Source organism: Artibeus jamaicensis, unplaced genomic scaffold (assembly GCF_021234435.1).
Source record: "Artibeus jamaicensis isolate MK-2021 breed Jamaican fruit bat unplaced genomic scaffold, CSHL_Jam_final contig_471, whole genome shotgun sequence".
Taxonomy (NCBI): Eukaryota; Metazoa; Chordata; class Mammalia; order Chiroptera; family Phyllostomidae; genus Artibeus; species Artibeus jamaicensis.
Genome location: NW_026521850.1, coordinates 2,444,018 through 2,463,573, shown reverse-complemented (window position 1 = coordinate 2,463,573; position 19,556 = coordinate 2,444,018). Strand labels below are relative to the sequence as shown.

The 19,556-nt window shown below is 60.8% G+C and overlaps 1 protein-coding gene across 2 annotated transcripts; it reads right to left on the bottom strand.

The window, feature by feature from the left end:
* Window positions 1–185: 185 nt before the first annotated feature.
* UBAC1 (UBA domain containing 1) lies at window positions 186–19,332 on the bottom strand. Of its 2 annotated transcripts, none has more exons than XM_037127718.2 (10): window positions 19,014–19,332; window positions 14,756–14,888; window positions 13,630–13,703; window positions 9,885–9,992; window positions 8,725–8,827; window positions 8,398–8,506; window positions 7,534–7,765; window positions 5,463–5,549; window positions 4,616–4,754; window positions 186–777 (listed from the first exon to the last, which is right to left on the bottom strand). In XM_037127718.2, the coding sequence occupies exons 1-10, from the start codon at window positions 19,149–19,151 to the stop codon at window positions 662–664; spliced, it is 1,239 nt and encodes a 412-aa protein (XP_036983613.1). In that variant the 5' UTR covers window positions 19,152–19,332; the 3' UTR covers window positions 186–661. The 2 variants fall into 2 exon arrangements, with proteins under 2 accessions (XP_036983613.1, XP_036983614.1); XM_037127719.2 differs by having other exon boundaries at window positions 14,756–14,876; window positions 19,014–19,329.
* Between the last annotated feature and the right edge of the window lie 224 nt (window positions 19,333–19,556).

Genomic DNA, 19,556 nt, shown 5'->3' with positions numbered 1-19,556 from the left:
AGAGCAGGCAGTCTGGCAATGCCCCAGCCTCACAGTTGGAGGCTCAGGCAGCCGAGCGCCTGCTCCAGTGCCCGCTGCTCCCTCCACCCCGGTGGGAACACGAGGTCTGGCCGACCCAGTGTCGGAGCAGTGGGGCGAGCACCCCAGGGAGGGTGCGCGCGCAGAACAACCACCATGCGGCCAGAGAAGGTAGGAAAGGAGCGTTTATTTGTGGAAGGAAGGTCATCTGCCAGTCCTCCACTCGGCCCAGAGAGCTGGACGCCAACACTGTGGACACCAACGTGCCGTCTGCCGACAGCCAGCGACTCTGCGAGCGGCTCTTCTGGCTCCACTCAAGCAGCGCTGGGAGGGCCCGGGGCTCACAGGGGGTGGGGGGCAGCCCCCACAGAACCACCTGTCTGTAAACACTGTTGGGGGCACAGCCGCACCTCGCACATGTGCACAGAAGTGTCTGAGCTGTAAGATGGAAGCAGGACAACAGGGCGAACTCGGGGGCGGGGGCGGGGGCGGGGGCGGGCAGGATCCCCTCCAGCCTCGGCCTGTCCCCTCCTCAGCCAAGTGGAGCCCACACTCTGTCCCCACAGCTGGATAAGAATTAGTCAGGTGTATCTGAGACCGACCCCCTGGTGGGCCACTGTGGCAGCGGGAGTGCGGGCACGGCCTACGTGCGGTTCATGGTCTGGAAGATTCTGGAGATCTGCAGCATGACCGGCCCCGTCTCCGGGTCGTTCATCCACTGGGTGCTGTTCAGCGGGTTCTCCAGCATGTCTTCAAATGCTACGGGGAGAAGAGAGCCAGGCCGACTGGGTCACCATGCCCTACACACACACACGCACACACGGCACAGCACGTACACATGTGCACAATGTATGCACCCACCATGCACCCACACACACATGTATACTAACACATACGGAAACATGTTCCCACAAAGCACACATGTGGTCACCCACACATGCACGTATGTGTGCACGTGCACAGAAACATGATGTGTGCACGAGCACAGATGTGTGTGCTCATTCGTGCGCATGTGCGCTGGAGGAACTTTCCACACCTTCTTATTGTGGAGGTGGGAGCCGGCAGTGCAGGTCACGCTGAGACCCCCGCTAACTACAACCCACAAGATCTGATCTGCTCCTCAGATCAGTTCTGAATCAAGAGGACAGCGTCTCTGGCTCTCCAGTGAGTGACACGCCTGTGTGTGTTCCCTGGCAGGCAGATTCTGGAGAGTGATTTGGCAACAGCCAAAAGGTATCTTGAAAGCAGTCTGGGCGGTGACTCACCCAGGAACCGGCCCCCAACCCCCTGACAGAGCGACCAGGCGCATAAATGCACGGCTGCCCGAGGGTGCTGTCCAGCTGGAACACTCAGGATGCTCGGGTCTTAACAACGTGACTCTACAGTGAAAACTCCGACTTTCTGAACAGTTTACAAAGTTGTTTTCCCAAAACCACAGGTGGGTTCCAGGAAAAGACCCACCAGCCACAGCAGCCCTGGCTCGTGGGAAGGGCAGGCCTCTCAGTCACTGTCACCCAGCCCCCCCCCCCCCACGGCAGGTGGCCCTGTTTACAGGCTCCATGGAAAGCATGTCCTCAAGGAGTCCCAGCTACTTGGCGTCACGGGGGCCTGAGAACCTTCGCAGCCTGAATACAACCAGCGGCGTCCTCCTGACACAAGTCCTCTGAAAACCAGGTAGAAGCATCAGCAGGGAAACCTGGAAGGACAGCCTGGCGCGCGGGAGAACGAGACAGGAAGCACGGCCACGTCGTGGATGCCACGAGCCGAGAAGGGCAGTTCCAGAGACGGGGCTGGGAGTGAGCCCCGCCCCCTCCCAGCAAACAGCAGAACAACCCCCACGGGAAAGAGGGGACAGACAGACGGAAGAGGAGTTCAGTGTAAAAACCACATGGGTGATGTTTGTCCGAGGAAGGGCTTTCTCCTGTACCTCAATTTGTGCATTTCGGAAAGCTTCGCAGAGTGAAAGAGCGCAGGAAAGGCTTGCGGCAACCAGCGAGGGGCAGACAGACATTCCTCACACCGGAAGAGCTGCTGACAGCTCTAACGCTAGTGTCGCCATGGAAACGGACGAGGCATGTGTGGCAGAGAAGTGCAAGGGGTCAGCACAAACATACCCCACTTGCTATGACAAGGGCAGCAGGACATGCTGTGTGTGTCATGGGGACAGCGTGCTGTGGGATATCGTCAGAACTTAAAATGCTCCACACTGTGACCTGGTCACCTGACTTCTAGCCACTCACTCTGGGGACACGAGCCACTCCCAGAGCAGGGACAAAAAGGGGTGTTGCGGCAGTAGGCCCAAGAGCCACAGAATGAAGACCCACCCAGGTGACTACAAACAGGGAAGTAGCGTGTGCGACACCATTTGTAGCTCATCTGCAGAACAAAGCCCCTGTGCCCACCGAAACCTCTCAAGTCCGAAGTGGGAAGGACAGGAGGAAGGGCTCCCAACGTGATGTGAGAACAGAAGGCACACGGACAGCAACAGACCCGCCGATGGCGGGAGAGGTGCCACGTCCTTGCTTCTTCATTCTTCCTGCATTTTCCAAACGTCCTATAATGAGTATTCACTTCATCTAAAATGGTAACGGCTGGTGTGACCCAGTGGATTGAATGCCAGCCTGCAAACCAAAGGGTCACTGGTTTGATGCCCAGTCAGGTCACATGCCTGGGTTGCAGGCCAGGTTCCCAGCAGGAGGCATTTGAAAGGCAACCACACATTGATGTTTCTCTCCTTCTCTTTCTCCTTCTCTTCCCCCCTCTCTTAGAATAAATAAAATCTTTTAAATAAATAAAATGATAATGGCCATTTAAAAAACATGAGACGTGCCTGAACACGAGCTGGAGGGAGGCATGAGGCGTGGAGGTGCCAAGCAGGGCCCGGAGCACAAACAGGCCGCCCTCTCTGGGGGGTTGGGGGGGGGTGGTGCACGGGCGGGGCGGCCAGACCTGCAGGCAGCGCTCCGGGGGGTAACAGCCCTCACCCTGGAAGCCAGCTGTGCTGCTACAGGTGGCCCTGGTGCCCCACCCAGTAAACCCACAGGAGAGCCACCACAGACGGGAGAGGCAGGAACAGGCATGCGTCCAGTAGTCAGAACCCAGCCTCAGACTGGAGGGAAGAGGGACCTTCCTTAATCTGACCAAATATATCTTCAAAAAATTTAAAAAGGCCGACAGCTAATCACAGTCTCAATGGCAGGGTACTCACAGACAGCCCGAGGAAGAGGCCTGAGGCAGCCCCAGGTGGCAGGTCTGCAGGGACAGGGAGCTGGGGGATGCTCGGGCAGAAGGGGCCATGGGCCCCAGCACAAAGCGTGGGAATAAACTCCGGGAGGCATGTCCCCAAAGTGTCGGCTTTGCGTACAAAGAGGGAAGCCCGCCCTTGTCACATACACGCCTTTCTGGCCCGGGCCCGCAGGGTTTTCATGTGAAGACTCATGTCACAAACGAGACACAGACACAGTCAAGTGTGTCAGACACGGATGTCTGCCCACTGAAGGGGTGAGGGGGTCAGAGGATGGACACAGTGCTGGCGAGCCAGGGAGCGGTTGCTGTCCAGCATGTGAGGATGTGCTGGGTGAACACCCAGAACCACCTGATAGAGGGAGAGGCCGAGAGACCAGCCGAGGGCCTGGCAGGCCAACCTTCCGAAGGGCTCGGCCTTGAAGACCAGGGAGGCGGCCCGCCACGCAGCAGGAGCCCTCGCCTCTGTGCCGGGCGCTGCCCTGGGGAGCAACAGGGCTCTGAGCGCTGCAGCCCCTCCTGGAACACAGATGCTAAACGCGCCTGCAGCCTCCGCAGCCTGGCCCCAGGCACCTGCCTACAGGGACCCTCATGTGTGCGCTGGGGGCGTGCGTGAGAGTGGCCAGAGCAGCGTGTGTGCAAGGGAACAGAATGGAGTGACCACAGTGCAGTCGCTCAGCGACCGCCTGCCGGAACTCCGGGAGAGCAAGTCGCGGGAGCCCGCGCAGACTCAGGAGCCCCCCCCAGGCGCGGCCCTACCCACGCACAGGCAGGAGGAGTACGCATGGGCACCACGCTGCCCAGGCAGCAGAGAACACGGACATCTGGGAAACACTCGGCATCTGGGCGCTCCGGAGGGAGGCAGGTGCTCAGAGCACCCAGACGCCCTTCGGGGTCCTGCTTTTTTAAATACTGTTCAAAAAAAAATAAGTAAAAAAAGCTGAACTGTAAGTGTATGCACATGCTTATTAGTTTTATTTTTTTAAGTTGAAATTGTGTATCATTATGTGCTTTTGTTTGTATCTTATATTTTACAGGCAAAAGAATGATGAAAAAGTCCCTCCCGGTCCCTCGAACACGCCCCGCTCACGCACAGGCTGCTCTCCTGGGCCTGCCTTGCCCGCTGGCTCTGGCTTTCCAGAGCGTCTGGGGCCCTCACCACACAGGAGCGTGTGTGGCAGGAGCGCGGGTGCTGTCTGGCCCCACAGCAACGCGGGCAGGAGCCACACGGAGAAGGCTGCTGTGCGTGCAGGGACAGCCCTGGGCATGCAGCTGGGGTGTCTCTCCCCCCGGGGACACCTGCATGCTCAGGGAGCCCCCCCCCCCGCGGCACACGTGAAGGAGACACACTCACCCAGCAGTGTTTTGGGGTTGGTGAGGCCGAGCTGCACGACGGGGTTATCCAGGATGGCCTGAAAGAGGGGGCTGTCGGGGTCGATGCCCGTGTCCAGCTCCTCGGGGGAGGGCTTGCGGTCCCCCAGCAGCCACTCGCACTGCAAGGCAAGAGCGACAGGTGGCCGCCGGTGCCTCTGCACCGTCGTCAGCATGGGACATGGCGCCGCTCTCACTGGGAGGGACCTGAACCTGAAGCAAAGCCGCCCAGACTCAGGGGCTGCGGCAGGCTGCCAGGGCAGAAAGCGCCCCCTGGTTTTCTCGGTGCCGCAGCTCCACTGCGCTGCAGCCCACCCAGTCGCTCAGCAGGGCGCCGGCACCACCGGCCCAGAGAGCGGGAGCACTCAGAAAAGCACGGGCCCGGGCTCCATCCCAGGGAAGGAGCCCCGGGCGTGAGAGTTCCCGTGACGGCGCATCGCTGAGTCCAGAAGGGTTGAGCACAGCCGTGCGGTCTTACTGGTGTGACTGCCGGCTCTGGCATGAGGAAGGGCCGTCGCCAGCCCCCCCGGTGAGCACCGCCCCCAGGGAAGTGCCATCGGCAGCTGACGTGCCTTCGCAGGAGGAGACTCGGCTCAGAAGTGGTCTAATGAAGTAAGTGAATCAGACACTCAGAGGCTGTGTACTGTTGTGGAAACACAGAGCCCACGATTTCTTCAGTATTAAAAAAGTTTGCAGAATTTGAACCATCTACTGTTTCAGTTCAAAAGCGAAACAGTGGCTGGGCTACGAGAGTCACCCCCACGCAGAACGGCCACCCCCCTTGAGGCGAGGAAAACACTGGCGCTCGGATGGCCCGGCCCGGTACTCACGGCCGCGTTCTGCTGGTTGTTGTTCACTCTCAGGGCATCTACCACCTCCTTCTCGTCGAATCCCATCTCCATCAGGGAGATGACGGCCTGAAGGAGAAGCCACAGGCCCCTGAATGCCACGCGCCGGGACTCGGCAGCAGTCGGGGTGCCGGGCGCCACCTGGGACTTAGCCCCAGCTCGAGAGCACGACTTGGCAGAGGGGGCTTTAAATCAGCGCCACGGGGTCTCTATTTCACAACTGTCTCCTCAAAGGTGTCCCGAACCACCAAGTGACTACAGCCAGGGAGGTGGAGGGCAAGGACGGGACGCTGCTCACCACAGTGCCAGGGGCGGCCAGACACTCCAGACCCTAGGGCACTCCAGTGCCCGCGTCGTCTGGGTAGAACCGTCCTCAGGACCCACAAAGGCTTAACCCGAGGGCCTGGCCGCCCAGCAGGAGCGGTAGCAGAGAGGGTCCTGTGAGCAAACCCAACCCAAGTGCAGACAGAACGTCACTGCCACTTCTGGAAACAAGGATTTCCTTCATATCTCATCTCTTAAGACAAAGGGAACTAAAATTAACGTTAAACATCTTACATTTAACACAGCGTAAGCTTTCAGAAGCTAAATACACGCTATCGTTAGAGGGAACGAGGGCCGAGCAGCACTTCTTTGGGAGGAGGGGTGCACGTTTCCGCTTTATCCTGGACCATCGCCCTGCGATGCGTAAAGGGCTCAACGTAACCCTGGCCAGTGTGGTTCAGCGGTTGGAGCATCGTCCCACAAACCAGAAGCGCAGGTTTGGCCACAGGTGAGGGAGCACGGGAGAGGCAGCCAACCGAGGTTTTTCCCTCTCGGGAGTGGAGCAGCGGGTGGGGCTGTCGGGGAGGGGCACCTGCATGAAAGGTCAAGACAGGGCAAAGCCCGAGCTGGCCAGCAGCAGCCCCGACAAATATCTCGCAGAACCTCACTGGACCACCACCAAGAGACAGGGATGAGAGTGGCACAGGCCCTGCTCTAGACACAGCCCCGGTGGTCTGGAGATACCCTTCCTTCTCGGGCAGACCCCCCGGCCCAGGAACAATGGGCACATTCGTAAGTTCACAGCTGGATTCGGGAGGAAAACCCCACATGACAAACGCAAGGAACGGGCAGGGCAGCAAACTCGCCGGACAAGAGGGTGTGCTGAGGGGTGGGGGCACAGGGTCGGGGCTTAGGGGTCAGGGTCTGATGCCCCCACAGACAGTGCAAGGACCCTGGGTCCTCACAAGGTGGGAGTTGGAGCTTCGCATCAGGGCCCTGAGAGGAGCCCATGTTCTCAGAGAGAAGGGGGGCTGGACACAGCATGTGCCAGACATGCTGGGTGGGGCGGGGGGCACCCCAAGCGGAGCTCCGACCCCACCGTGGCCCAGCAGCCCTGCGCAGATGAACTGCAGGGAGGTGGCCCCTGGTCGCAGGTCCCGCTCAACCCGCAGGGCCAGCTGTAAGTCACCTGAGGAGGGTGCTGAACAGGTGGGCCACATGGGAATCCCACGGAAACACATGCCACGGGCGAGCCAAGCTGCGCCAGCAGCGCTGGGATGTGAGGACCAGAGTGGGCACACCTACAACTCGAGAGGGACGGGCTGCAAGTGGGGACAGCACCCGGGGAGCGCGAAAGCCCCGTGAAGGGGCAGAGCGGGAAACAGAAGTGGGAAGCACCACAAACGCAGTGACAGCAAGAGCCACATGCGGCCAGAGGTGCCCCAGGCCTTAGGACCCTCCTCTCTAAGGCCCCACAGCAACCCAGCACCCCAACAAGGGAACCCCACACAACTGCAGGAGCCCAGCCTCTGGGTGGCGCCCCCATGAACCCTACAGCTCACAGGTGCTTGCAATACGACAAGACTGGCCGTGAGCTGTTCGGCAGGTGGCGACATGCGGGCTGACTGTGCAGAGGAAAATACAGCCACCTGCACTCAGAACTGAACCTTGGGGACCCGAGTCAGCCCCCAGGCCTCACCCGGCTGCACTGCTCTCAGGGGCCAGCCGGCCAGCTCAGCCCGAGATCAGTGGCGTGGCTTAGAGAACCCTCGGGTCCACTCACACATACCCGACTGTCGGCCCGAAACGCCCTTTTCCTTCGGATCTTCTTGAAGATTTCAGTGAGTTCATCTCTGGCCTCTTTGTCGCCCTCGCTGGAGTCGGCAGCAGCGTCGGCAGCAGCCTCGGCCGGAGCTTCGGCCCCCGCTTCGCCTGGCGAGGCCTGGCCGGGCAGGGGTGTGTCGACGGCGGGGTCGTCCGCGTGCTCGATCAGCCACTCCATTGCCTGAGGCACTGACATGCTGAGGAGACAGTAAGAGACCGTCTGACGCTCCGGGGCGCCACTGAGGGCCTGCGACGCCCTTCGCACCCAGGGGAAGCCAGTGTGATTGTGACGGCCTCTCCAGCGTGAGCCGCTGACCCTGCAAGGAGACTCTCCACACAGGTACCTGTGACCCTCTGGCCCTCGCCCCGAACTGCCCCAGGGCAAGGCCAGAACACAGAAACCCACTTTGTAAGCAAACGGAACCCAACAGTGAGGTTCAGAAGCAAAGCGCGGCCCAGCCTCCGGTCGGCAGCTTTTCTCAGGTCTGAGTGAGGGCCGAGACAAGCAGCCGCAGCCGTGCACCTGTGGAGGACCGCAGGTGACAGTGCTGCACCGCCCTGGAGGTCGGCGCGCCTGCCGGGTGCAGGCCTCCCCTGGGGTCCCATCCAACGCCGGCCCCCAAGGGGACAGCGAGAGCGAGCGACTGCAGCCTCCCGCACCGATGCCCAGTGCAGTTGCTGCCGGGACTTGCGTGGAAGGGGCCTCTTGAAAATGGCTCCCGTACTAGAAACGACTCCGAGTGAGGGACAGAGGGGCGTCACCTGCAGGGGAGACCCACGAGACCAAGCCCTGTGCCTGCGCCGAGGGCAGGAGGCAGCCCCGACGTACTGGTTCAGCCGGAGCGCCTTCACGGCCCTGCTCTCTGGGAAGCCCATCTCCGTGAGCTGCCGCAGGGCCGTCTCGTCCACTCGCTCGTCCTCGTCCTCGTCCAGCATTGCTGTGGGAGAGACACTTGGGCTGAGAGGGGCGTTCCCTCAGGCCCCCGCGGGCCTCGTCTGAGAATCAAGCATGTGTGGCGATTCTACGGAAGCTGAGAAGACGGCGGCGCAACTGCCCTCGCTGGTGCTAACAGGAGCGGCAGGGAGAGCAGTCTCAGCCCTGTCCACAAAGAGACCCTCGGGGCCATGGGGGCAGACGCCCAGGGCCCGCACATACCATTGGCCTTGGTGAACAGCTCCACGGCGCCAGGGCTCAGCGCCAGCAGCTTCTGGGCCACCTCGATGAGGGACAGCAGGATCTTCCGGAGCTCCGTCTGGAACTGCGGGGGACAGAGAGGGCCTCGCCTCACCAAGTGCCCACCAGGGGTGGTGGGACCTGCGGCCGCGTTCCGTGCCAACCCCCAGGTCAGCAAGTCAGGCTGTGCTGCTCCTCACTCAGGAGCCTCAGACCCACGGAGCAGACAGAGGGTGGGAGGGCCCAGGGGCACGTCCCTGGAGGGCTCTGAGCAGGGCAGGGAGAGGGCTGCTGGCACAGTGCTGTGCACAAGGCCTCGCGGCTGGCGCACGCTGGTGACATCCCTCGCCCTGCTGAGAAAGCTAAGGGCTGAGGACAGGCTGCCCGCGAGCTGCAGGCACGGCCTCTCCGTCTCCCTGGCCGCAAGGTTACACCTGAGCGGTGTCCGTTGAAGTGTCCAGCTTCTCAACCAGAGAAGAGGGGCTGCTGGGCTGGATTGAGGACGGCCCTCACCTGGCCCTGCACCATGGATGGGAGTGGGAGTCAGCTGTCCCCCTATGCCACAACCAGCCTCAGCCATCTTGTGAGGGACCCCACGTGGGGACAAACACACACACGGTGCCCATGCTCAGTGCCCCGGCCAATGCAGAACTCTCTGGAAGAGATCTTGACAGAGGCTGCTGCTCCGCAGGAGCAGGGCTCACGGCAGTGCTTAGCTGAGATGGGGACCCACAAAGTGGGGGTGGCCCCTGTCCCGCCTGGCAGGCACACCGAGTGCGGGGAGTCCCCGGCAGCCCCAGGAACCCTCTGCCCCTGTGTGTACAGCTTTCCAGAGCAAAGTGACTCAGTCACAGAAAGCCCCATCAGACGTCAGTCCAGGTTTTGCCGAACTCGGAACAAAACCTGACATTTCCCCAAAGCACCTGCCCTGCCTGTCCTGCCTTCAGATGTCTTTCAAAACTCCTCACTTCGAAGAGATTGAGGTCCGTAGGGAAGTTGCAGAAAGCACACGGAATCCCGCCTCCCTCCCACCCAGCTCCCCTAGCTCTCTGAAGGACTCAGGGCGACACCCCCGCAGAGACAACCGTGGCCCCCTGGCCCCTGCCGTGACGACGGGGCAGCGTGGCCTCCGCCGCACTCACGTCTCTCATGCTGGTCTGGACCACGGCCCGGTCCATGTTGCAGGAGGGCAGGCTGGCGGTGGCTCGGGCGATGGCATCTCTGTCTGGGGCTTTCTGCTCCTGCTTTTTCTACACAGAAACATAACCAGAGTGAGAAACGAACATGAGAGCAACGAACGAATGGCGAGAGTCCGTGGGTCAAACAGAGCTCCAACCCGGGGGCGGTTCCGGAGGGTTCTATGCACACCCCCAGGAACAGAAGACAGGCTGCTCGGACGTGACCTTGCCTCTGTAAGCAGACTATGGCAGTGCAGGACAGGGGACAGTTTGGACATCGCCCGTTGTGGCCACAGAAGGACCATCCCGAGGAGCTGCAGCCGGGCCGGGGCAAGGCCAGGCCGACCTCAGAGGAACTCGGAAGCATGCCTCACCTGTTGGTCCATCTGACGCCCCTCCCCGTCCCCACTCGTCAGTAACGGAATAAAGGTGGCAAAAACCGACCAGAACAAGGGGGCGGGACAGGAAACAAACCCAAGTGGAGACACCAATTTTGAGACCGAGAGCCTGTGGAGGGAGCAGACCCTCCCCCACCCCCGAATTACCAGGCTGGAGCAGGGAGTCATGCCAAATTGGGGGGTGGGGGCCAGGATGGTGCCCCTGTAGCAGCCTGCACGGCCAGCAATACCCAGGAGGAAGCCACAGGAGTAGCCAGGGGCAGGAAGCCCCAGCACAGCAGGGAGAGGTGCCATCCTGACCCTCAAGGACAAGGCCAGGCCCTGCGAGCTTGGCTTCCAGCGTGGAGTGGGAGGGCACAAGTGCCACGTCTCTGTCCCACAGCGAAGCCACCAGCGGCCTCACCTGCCAGGCAGAGAAGACAAGTGAGTCCTGCAGGGCTCCCTGTGGGAGGGACAGCCTAGGAGCAGAGGTGTGAGAAAGGCCTGGGGAGGAAGGGAGACCCCAAATAACGTGGGTAACATGAAGAAGCAGGAGCGAGGGAGGCACAGGGAAGAGAAGAGCGTCCCACAGCCGGGGACGTGATTCCGCAGCAGAGGCAGCAGCGTGCTGGGCACCACGAGGCACCCTGAGAGGAGAGCCCCGTCGGGGACACAGAAACCTCCCAGCCCGGCGAGAAAGGCACGGGAGCAGATGAGGAAGTCAGCCCGACACCCACTGACCGGCGCTCCAGAAAGAGAAGACCATCCAGAGCGCCCCCGGAACCCAAGCACAAGAAGCTCCTGTATCACCAGCTAGGCAGCCAGGACACTGCAGGACTCCGATCACTCCCAGGGGCGGCCTATGGGGGACAACGGTCAGAGCTGCCCACCCACCTGCTCCCTGGAACCTGGCAGACCCGGACCAAGGCCTCAGTCACGTGGGGCAGCAGCCAGCGCTCTCTCAGCCCAGACAGACCGCAAGTCGGGGCCCCACACTGCCTACCTTCCTGGACACTGGGGCACCCAGCGGGCCCCCAGGTCTGCCCACAGTCCGGCCCGCACAGCCCCTGGGCTGTGAGCGGATGCAGTCACTCTGGGGGTGGGTCACATCATACGGCTCAGCCCACTTTAAGAAAGGGGGCCCTTGGTGGCCCTGACCTGATCAGGCTGGCCATTCTGGCCAGAGGAATTCAACACAGGAATTCTGTTTCTGGCTCTCGGGATACGGGGGTGCGTGGCAAGGCACATGGCAGCTCCCAGGAGCTGAGGGCAGCTCCAGCTGACAGCCAGCAAGACATCTGCACCTTATGCCCTGGCTGGTGTGGCTCAGTGGACTGAGTGTCGGCCTGCAAACCCAAGGGCGCCAGTTAGATTCCCAGTCAGTGCACACGCCCAGGTTTTGGGCCAGGTCCCCAGTTGGGAGCGTGCGAGGAGCAACTGATTGATGTTTTTCTCTCACATCGATGTTTCCTTTCTCCCTCCCTTGCCCTCTCTGTAAAAACAAATAAATAAAATCTTTTTTAAAAAGAAAGAAGTCAGCACCTCAGCACTTCAACTGCAAGAACCAAGTTTCACCAACCAGCTAGAAAAGCATGAGCAGACCCTGTCCCAGGGCCTCCAGGGAAGAGCGCAGGCCTGCCGAGCCTGGACCCCGGCCCGAGACCCCACGCTGTTCAGCCAGTCAGCCTGTGGCCATGCCCGGTGGCAACAGGACACGTGCTCAGACTTGGAGGAACCAGGGGCTCTGACCCGGGCAGGAGGGCAACTGGAGCAGACAGACCTATAACGGGGGTGCGGGGTCTCCCAAGAAGTGGGACCTGGCAGGGCTTCACACCTGGGACCCTATTTTCAGAGGGATTTACCAATTTGGGTGCAGATTTTGAAAAAAAAAACAGTGATAAGCCTGTAGAAACCAAACAAAATGATGAGGCAATAAGGAGAAAGGAAGCTGTGTGCAAAAGGATAACCTTGGTGTGCCTTACTCAGAGCGGAAAACAGGACTCACGCAGTAACTCCCAGCTCTTCTTTAGCCAGCATCGTGCCCTGGCCTGGGGGGCGGGGCTCTGCCCAGACCACCCAGAAGCCCACACAGACCTCGGAAGAGAACTGTTTAAGGAGCAGAGAAAAGAGGTCTGCGGATGGCCTGCCTTCAGGGTGCCTGATGCAGGTGGGAAGAGGTGGCTACCCACTTTCATGAGAAGATCGATAGCATTACCGGGCTTTTTAAATACACGTATTACTTTCACTTAAAAGTAACACTTCACAAAAGCAGACACTAACATCTCACGGCGCTCATCCTGCAAATGTGTGCAAAGGGGGCTGCAGGGGGCAGAGAGCCTGGCAGAGGTCGAGAACGGCCGTCCAAGCGGAGGGCCCGGCAGCTCCCGGGGGGCCTGACTCGGACGCAGGCAGGGGCAGGCCCGGGTCTGTCTCCCAGAGATGGGCTGAGCAGCCTGCGCTGGCGCCAGCTGCGGCGGCAGATAAGAAGGGCAGCCCTCGCCGCGTGTCCCAGAAGAGACTGAAGCTGCGCCTTGCACTCTCGGCCCTGGGCCCAGTGGGGTGGGCCTCCTTTCTCTGGGTGAACGCTGTCCCTAGCACTTTAGAGCATGAATAAGAAGTTTCGCGTGTGAAGATAAGAAAGGAAAAGTTGAAAAAGTAGTGCGGCTGCCCTTCAAACAGCACACTCGGCCCTGGGCGCAGGCCTGGGACCTGACGTGAGACAGGAAGCAGGCCTGCGGACAGGGCCCCTACACCAGCTCTAGGGGCAGCCGGGACACGAGCGCCAGCTCCAGGCTCTAGCAGGATGGCGCGGGTGAGCACGAATCCCAGGGGCCCGAACTCTGCCCCTTAAGATGCAGACCAGACAGGCGGCCGGGCCCCAGGGGTTCACTCAGGGCAAGCGGACAGGCACCCCAACCCTCTGAGGTGAGGGGCGAGTGTGCCCTTCACTGCCCCCGTGTGTGTGCTCCTTGTTTGTGGGGCACCATCAGTGCTGTCCTGAGTTTTCTGTCCACACAGGTTCGGGACATACGCAGTGAGTGTGTCAGGGCATGACGCACAGGCCCCGCCATGAGAACGCCACACGCTCCTCTCCGCCCCGGACCTGAGACAGAGCCAGGTGTCCCAGGGCCGGCCACACGGCCTGCAGCAGGCCAGGCATCATCGCCCAGCCCCACCGAGATGGGAGCACCCTGGCCCCACGCTGCAGCCGGTCTGTGGACCAGCAGCACTGAGAGCACTCGTCCCCGAGGCTGCAAGGGGCTGGGGGCGGGGGGCGGGGGGGGGCCGGCTTTGACGAACACAGACCTCTAGTTCCGGACTCTGACACTCACCTTTTCTTCTGCTGAGACCTCGGCCATCTTGGGAAGCGGAGATGGAGCACGCTTTTTAATCAACAATAAGACATCTAGAAAAAGAAAAGAGCCCATCAAACTGCTTATTGTTTGCCCTGCCTGGTGTGGCTCAATGGACTGAGCGCTGGCCTGCAAACCAAAAGGTCACCGGTTCGATTCCAAGTCAGGACGCATGCCTGGGTTGCAGGCCAGGTCCCCAGTAGGGGTTTATGAGAAGCAAACACACACTGATGTTTCCCCCTCCTCTAAAAATAAGTAAATAAAATCTTGTATTAAAAAAGTGAAAAAAAACCCCACTGGTTACTGTTTTATGTCCATGAATGGCTGCGCGAGCCAAGGCCAGAAAAGCGGGGCCCCCGGGGCACCTCCTACACGGGCGTCTACACCAGCCCCTCCCCCCACAGACCCTCCGTCAGTGCCCAGCTCACATGCAGACTCTGGACCTGGCGGGAACCGGTGAGGGGTCGCCAGAGGTGGCGGGGACCCAGAAGGCACACGCAGCCCTGCCCTGACGACCACACAGAAACCTGGGGGAGCCAGGCAACCTCTCCCCGTCCGACGGTCGCGTGGGGGTCTGGGGGTGCAGGGTGGCTAGCCACTGCCCACAGTGGGGGTCAGCTCACACCGGCTCTGACACTTCTGCCATTTTCAAAACGACTATTTAGGGCAGCCGGGATCAAAACCACCCTCTGAAGGAGACGCAGAAGACCAAGGTTTCCTCCCAAACGCCTCCACACAGAAAGCTGCGAGCGACGGAGGGACGGGCGCAGGAAGAGGGCCTCCCCGAGACGTCGGAGACGTGGCTGCCGCCACTGTCCCTGCAGCCCGAAAGGAGGCCCGAAGCAGCTCTGAAGACCTGTGTTTTGCTTTGAAACAGAATTAAAAATAAAGTTCGAGTTTGTCCCCCGAGCTGGATGCTGCCTGTTCCGCCTCAGGTTCTGCTGGGCCTCAAGGCCCTTCCGTCACGCGCGCTGCGGTTTAGCGAGGGGAGGAGAAGAGCCGGTCTCTCGCTCAGGCCCTACGAGAACTCACACTCACACTCACACTGTGGGCGCCCTGCCCCCAGGCCCGGCCCCACCCCCACCCGGGCCTGGAAGGCTCTTACCTTGGTCTTGGATGTTCTCTTCCGAGACGGTTTTGGTGTCGCTCAGCACCCGCTCTGACGCGGCGTGGATTAACTTGTGATGGGCCACACTCTTGGGGTCTTCTAAGCTCCCATGAGCACACTGGGGAGAAAACTGAGTATTTCAAGACAGAAAATAAAAAACCATAGCAGTAGCAATACAGACCTGGCACCAGGCCACACCAGGAAGTTAATGGCTTTTCTCGCTGCCTAAGAAATAAAACATAAAGGAAATCAAAGAGTTCTGGCTGATGACAGACGTCAAATGAAGTGCAACAACCCTGATCCCCGAGGCCAGCAACCTGCCGCCGACCCGCCCAGGACCCCTGACACAGGGCTGCAGCCTGACAGAAACACTCCGCTGGTAACTAGCGGCGACCTAAATCACTCCCCGCCCGTCTGGAAAGATCTGAAGGGTAACTGCAAAATGAAAACAGCAGGTACCTTGTGTCCTGAAAATCTGAAGACCTAAGTATGATTTGTGTACTTGGTTTTCTTTCTCGCCCAGAAAGAGGGCGAGAGAGACAGCAGACAGACAGGGATGGTCCGCTGAGGGCAAGGAAAGGGGCCTGACCCCTCAGTCACCCGCAAAACCCCAAGGAGACACCCTGGAGTTGGCTCGGACCTGGCCCACCCAGTAATGGCCAGAGACCCCAAAGCTACCGGTGCCAATGAGGGGCCTGTCCTGGGAGATCAGAGGGGAGAGACACACGATGCATCTCGCTGCCCAGGGCCTGGAACCCCCGGACACAGCGAGGGGAACGGGACCCGCTGAAGCCCCACCCGCACGTGGGGGCGCTGCAGGCAGCATGAGCGGCAGGCTCGAGCCAGCAATGTGCCCCCAAGGCACACGCACCCCTTGCCCTCCCTGCACCCTGAAGTCACGGGCCCCCAGATCACTGCTGTTCGTGGTGACAAGCACCGTCCCCACCCCTGGGGGATGGACTCCCAACCCCTCATCACCTGGGAGCTCAGCATGGAGTGAGGAGCGAGTGAACACCGGCAGCCCCGGCATGGGCGTGAGGAAGCACACTGTGCTGGGCGCTGCGCACGCGCGCGCGCACACACACACACACACACACACCGCTCACCTGCACCACCAGAGCCTTGCCCACCTGGGCAACTGCGGCCCCTGCTGTGAACCAGAACCTGGGCTGAGCATAGTGGGGCACACCGAACACTTCGGGTAAGATGATTCTGCAGCCTGGGCTGACACCCTTTGGCTTCAAACACAGAGGGCGCGCCTCCTTGCCCTGTTGCTCCCCAGTCAGAGGGGGGAACACGAGCGTCTGTCTGGAAGCAGCAGCCAGGCTCTGGTCCCTGGGTGCTGTGGGCACCTGCCAGCTGCACGGCTGAGAGTGGGAGCACCGTGCAGGCTGGAGGGCAGCTGCGGCCACACTCAGGATGCGCCCCAGCCCCGGGGTCCCGGTGACCTTCCCATGCTAAGCCAGGCAGACCACATGGGAAGCGACCTTCCTTGGCCACAGCGGAGGCTCAGAGACAGCAGCACACACAACTGCTCACCAGAAAAAAGGAAACCTCAGCACACACCTCACTCCTCAGCCCCGGCACTTCCAGAGGGGCCGGGCCGTGCAGCTACCCACAGCTGAGGCAGGGAGAGGGGTCCTGGAGGCTTCGGGGGCCATCACATGTGCCCACCAAACCAGCGAGACGGGCTGGGGGTGCCCAGCCCACAGCAGGACACATTCCACCGTTTCGAGAGCGCAGAGAACCACCCGCCTCTTCCCTAGAACTGGATGATGGCTCTGCTCCCAGAAATACCGGGTGTGCTTCCTCCAATTCCAAATGTGCCGGCCAGTTGGTCTGACAAGTTCAGAACACAGTCTATGAAGCAGATTTTCCAAGACAATCCTCACACTGGTTCCTGAAAACACCGTACTCTGCAGCACGTCACCGGTATGCCAGGGCAAGCCTGTGTGTGAGTCACCCACACGGCGTGCCGGGGTTTCACAGGGTCTCTTTGTTCTCAGCAGAAGCAGGAGCAAACCAGGGTACAGCCACAAAGCACCCCACAGAACCGATGGCCAGGCAGTGGGCTCACACGTCCACTGACCAGCTTCCTCCCCAGGACAGAGTCGGGATTTCTCTGACACCTGACATAGCTCGTCACTTGAAGATACACCTTCATGTGACCTAAGAAATGACCCCAGGAATACTAGCAGGTACCACGCCAGGGACTGCAATGCCACAGAGGGTTACAAGACACAGAAACACCCCTGTGCATCACAAGCGTCATTTTCTTAAAATCATTCAACTCCTATTAACCTTATACAAGATGGGCCCCTCTGTCCCTTCCTGCACGCCCACGTGAGGGAGGCTGGAGCCCACCTCGGTGATCCCCACTTGTGTAAAACCAGAGAGGGAGCGGCAGCAGTGTCGTTACCTCCTTTCAGAGTAATGGTAACAGAAACACGGCCCAGGAGGTGGGGGAGGGGAACCCCGGGAGCGCAGAGGCACTGGCCTCACTGCCCCAGCAGCAGGACATCTGGGGGCTGGTTTCCAGGGTGACGTCCCAGTGCCGGACTTGAGCTTCCCTTTGCTACCTAAGGCCTCTGACAGGCGGGCGCAGGCGGGAATGCGTTCTGCCGGCTCAGCTCTCAGGCCCCTGCCGAATGCCAGCTCTGCACAGTGAGATGCCCCCCGGGTCAGATCCTCCACACCTGAGAGGCTGCAGAGTGGAATACAATCTCCATCTAAAGTAGGATAATGCCCCCAAATCCCACATGACACATCTCAACACCAGCTGGAATACTCAATATCAGAAACAAAGTAATCAGCATCGGCTGAGCTGCCAAATTAACACCGCGTGCAAGCACCTGTGGACCCATCGAACACCTCTCATTTCCTGTTCTCCTTCCTAAAGCAACACCATAACAGTGATGTAAGTCCCTACCACTAGTGAGTTAAAATGCCTCACGATTCACCCCCTGCCTGCCTTGTTGGGGGAGACGTCCCTGCAGTTCTGGACTGCGACCCATTCCAGCTGTTCCCCTAATCCGCTGGCTTCTTTGGGGCCTGAGGAGCTGGCCCTGCACATTCGGCTGCAAGCCCACCCTCAAGGAGCTTCCCTCCTGGGCCAGGGGGTCCCCAGCCTTCTACACCAGCACTGTCCCATGGTTGTCCCATGGTTGTCCCAAGGTGGAAGCCATACCCACTGGATCAGAAGAAAGCCAAGAAAGTGGCCAAAACGTCCCTGCCCTCCGAGAGTGAGCACAGAGCCCCCTCCTCCCAGACGTGAGTGAGCAGGAAAGCCAAGACGCACTGCTATTCCCCTCCAGCGCGTGCCCGGGGGGCGGGCCTGGGGCCACGGACCTCATCCACAGAACCACACTCCGGAAAGTGATCCAGAACCGTCGTGTGGGCAGTTACCGTCACTGAAGTTTGTCCTCAGAGAGGACCCTTAGCGTTATTTTCCCAAAACACCTTGTCTCTACGGATAGGTGACTTAACACGCGGGAGCCACCCTAAACGGCTGAGGCCTCTTTCGACCTAGACTCTGACAAGAAAACAAGAGGGCAAGCGAAATATAGAGTTTCTTTAGGCAGCCGGAGTCCCAGGCAGATGTGGCCCCACCTCACTAGGCGGAGAAGTTGAGAGATAAAGCCTTCAGAACTAGCTCCAAAATCGGTCAACCTAAGCAGCCAACTGTACGAGGAGTGTTTCGCGTGAACCGACTTAAAGAAGTGTCTCTCCACGAGGAGATCCTGCTCCTTGGACCTGCGCACTTCACACGCAAAGGCGACAGGAAAGCACGCACTATTTTAAGTGATTCCAGCCCTGGGGCAGGCACCAGCAGCCGAGCCAGGTCCCGCCAGGCACGCCAGCCAGCAGGAAACGGCTCCAAGGGGCCGGCTCTGCAGGGAAGGGCAAATGACCTCCCCGCTCTGGGTCCCTTCTTTCCGCGGCGCTAATTCCCAACCCTTGGGGGAGCTGCTGGAAAATCCGGAACCTCACCCCGACAGCAAGGCGGCACAAATGCTGGCATACGGGGGGCCCAGTTCCGCGCGGCGACTTCGCCTGTCCCTGCCTTCTGTTTCCGATCTCCCCCGACCTCGGGGGCTGCAGAAGTTCAGCGACAGGGCGGGATGTAAAGCACTCAGCCCGGAGCCCGGGCCTGAGGGTCGGGAAGGCGGGGTGCCTGAGAAAAGGGGCGGGAGGCGCTCCCCCGGCCGGGGCGGACGTTGGGGGGCCGGAGGCCTGAAGCGGCGGCGGGCCTTACATGCTTGAGGCAGCGCTCCTTGAGCTGCTCCACAGACGTGTCCTCGGTCGCCTCCTCCAGCCACTCGGCGCCGTCGGACGCGCAGATATGCAGCCGCAGCACCTTGCCCGCGAAGATCTTCTCCTCCTGCACGAACATCGCGCCGCCGCCGCCGCCGCCCGGGCCTGCGCCCGCCGCCCGCGCCCTGAAGGTCACCGGGCAGGCCGAACGGGGCGGGGCGGGGGCGGGGCCAGGCCGTCCGCGCGCTCGCTCGCGGGCCGCCGCCGCGCCGCCCCGCCCCGGCTCTGTCGGCCGGCCGCCTGTCACTCGCAGCTGCCTGAACTGCCGCCAGGCTCCGCGGCTGAGTCGCCGGGGGCGCGCTGTCGCCTCTGCGCCGGAAGTGCGTCACAGGGCGCGCCAGGGCATGCTGGGATATGTGGTTTCCCTAGCGAAAATGCGTCGAGTGTGCGCCCGAAGCTTCTCGGGAGTTGTAGTTCTCTTGTCGCTCCCTTCTTCCAGTACCTTTGCAGCTCAGGTCCACTAGACACGCGGGGCCACTGAGTT

Coding starts and splice junctions, on each gene's coding strand:
- UBAC1 (XM_037127718.2), bottom strand. CDS start 19,151: ATGTTCGTGCAGGAGGAGAAGATCTTCGCGGGCAAGGTGCTGCGGCTG. Junction 14,889..19,013: donor AGGAGCGCTGCCTCAAGCAT/GTAAGGCCCGCC, acceptor TGAAATACTCAG/TTTTCTCCCCAGTGTGCTCA. Junction 13,704..14,755: donor AGAGAACATCCAAGACCAAG/GTAAGAGCCTTC, acceptor TTCTTTTTCTAG/ATGTCTTATTGTTGATTAAA.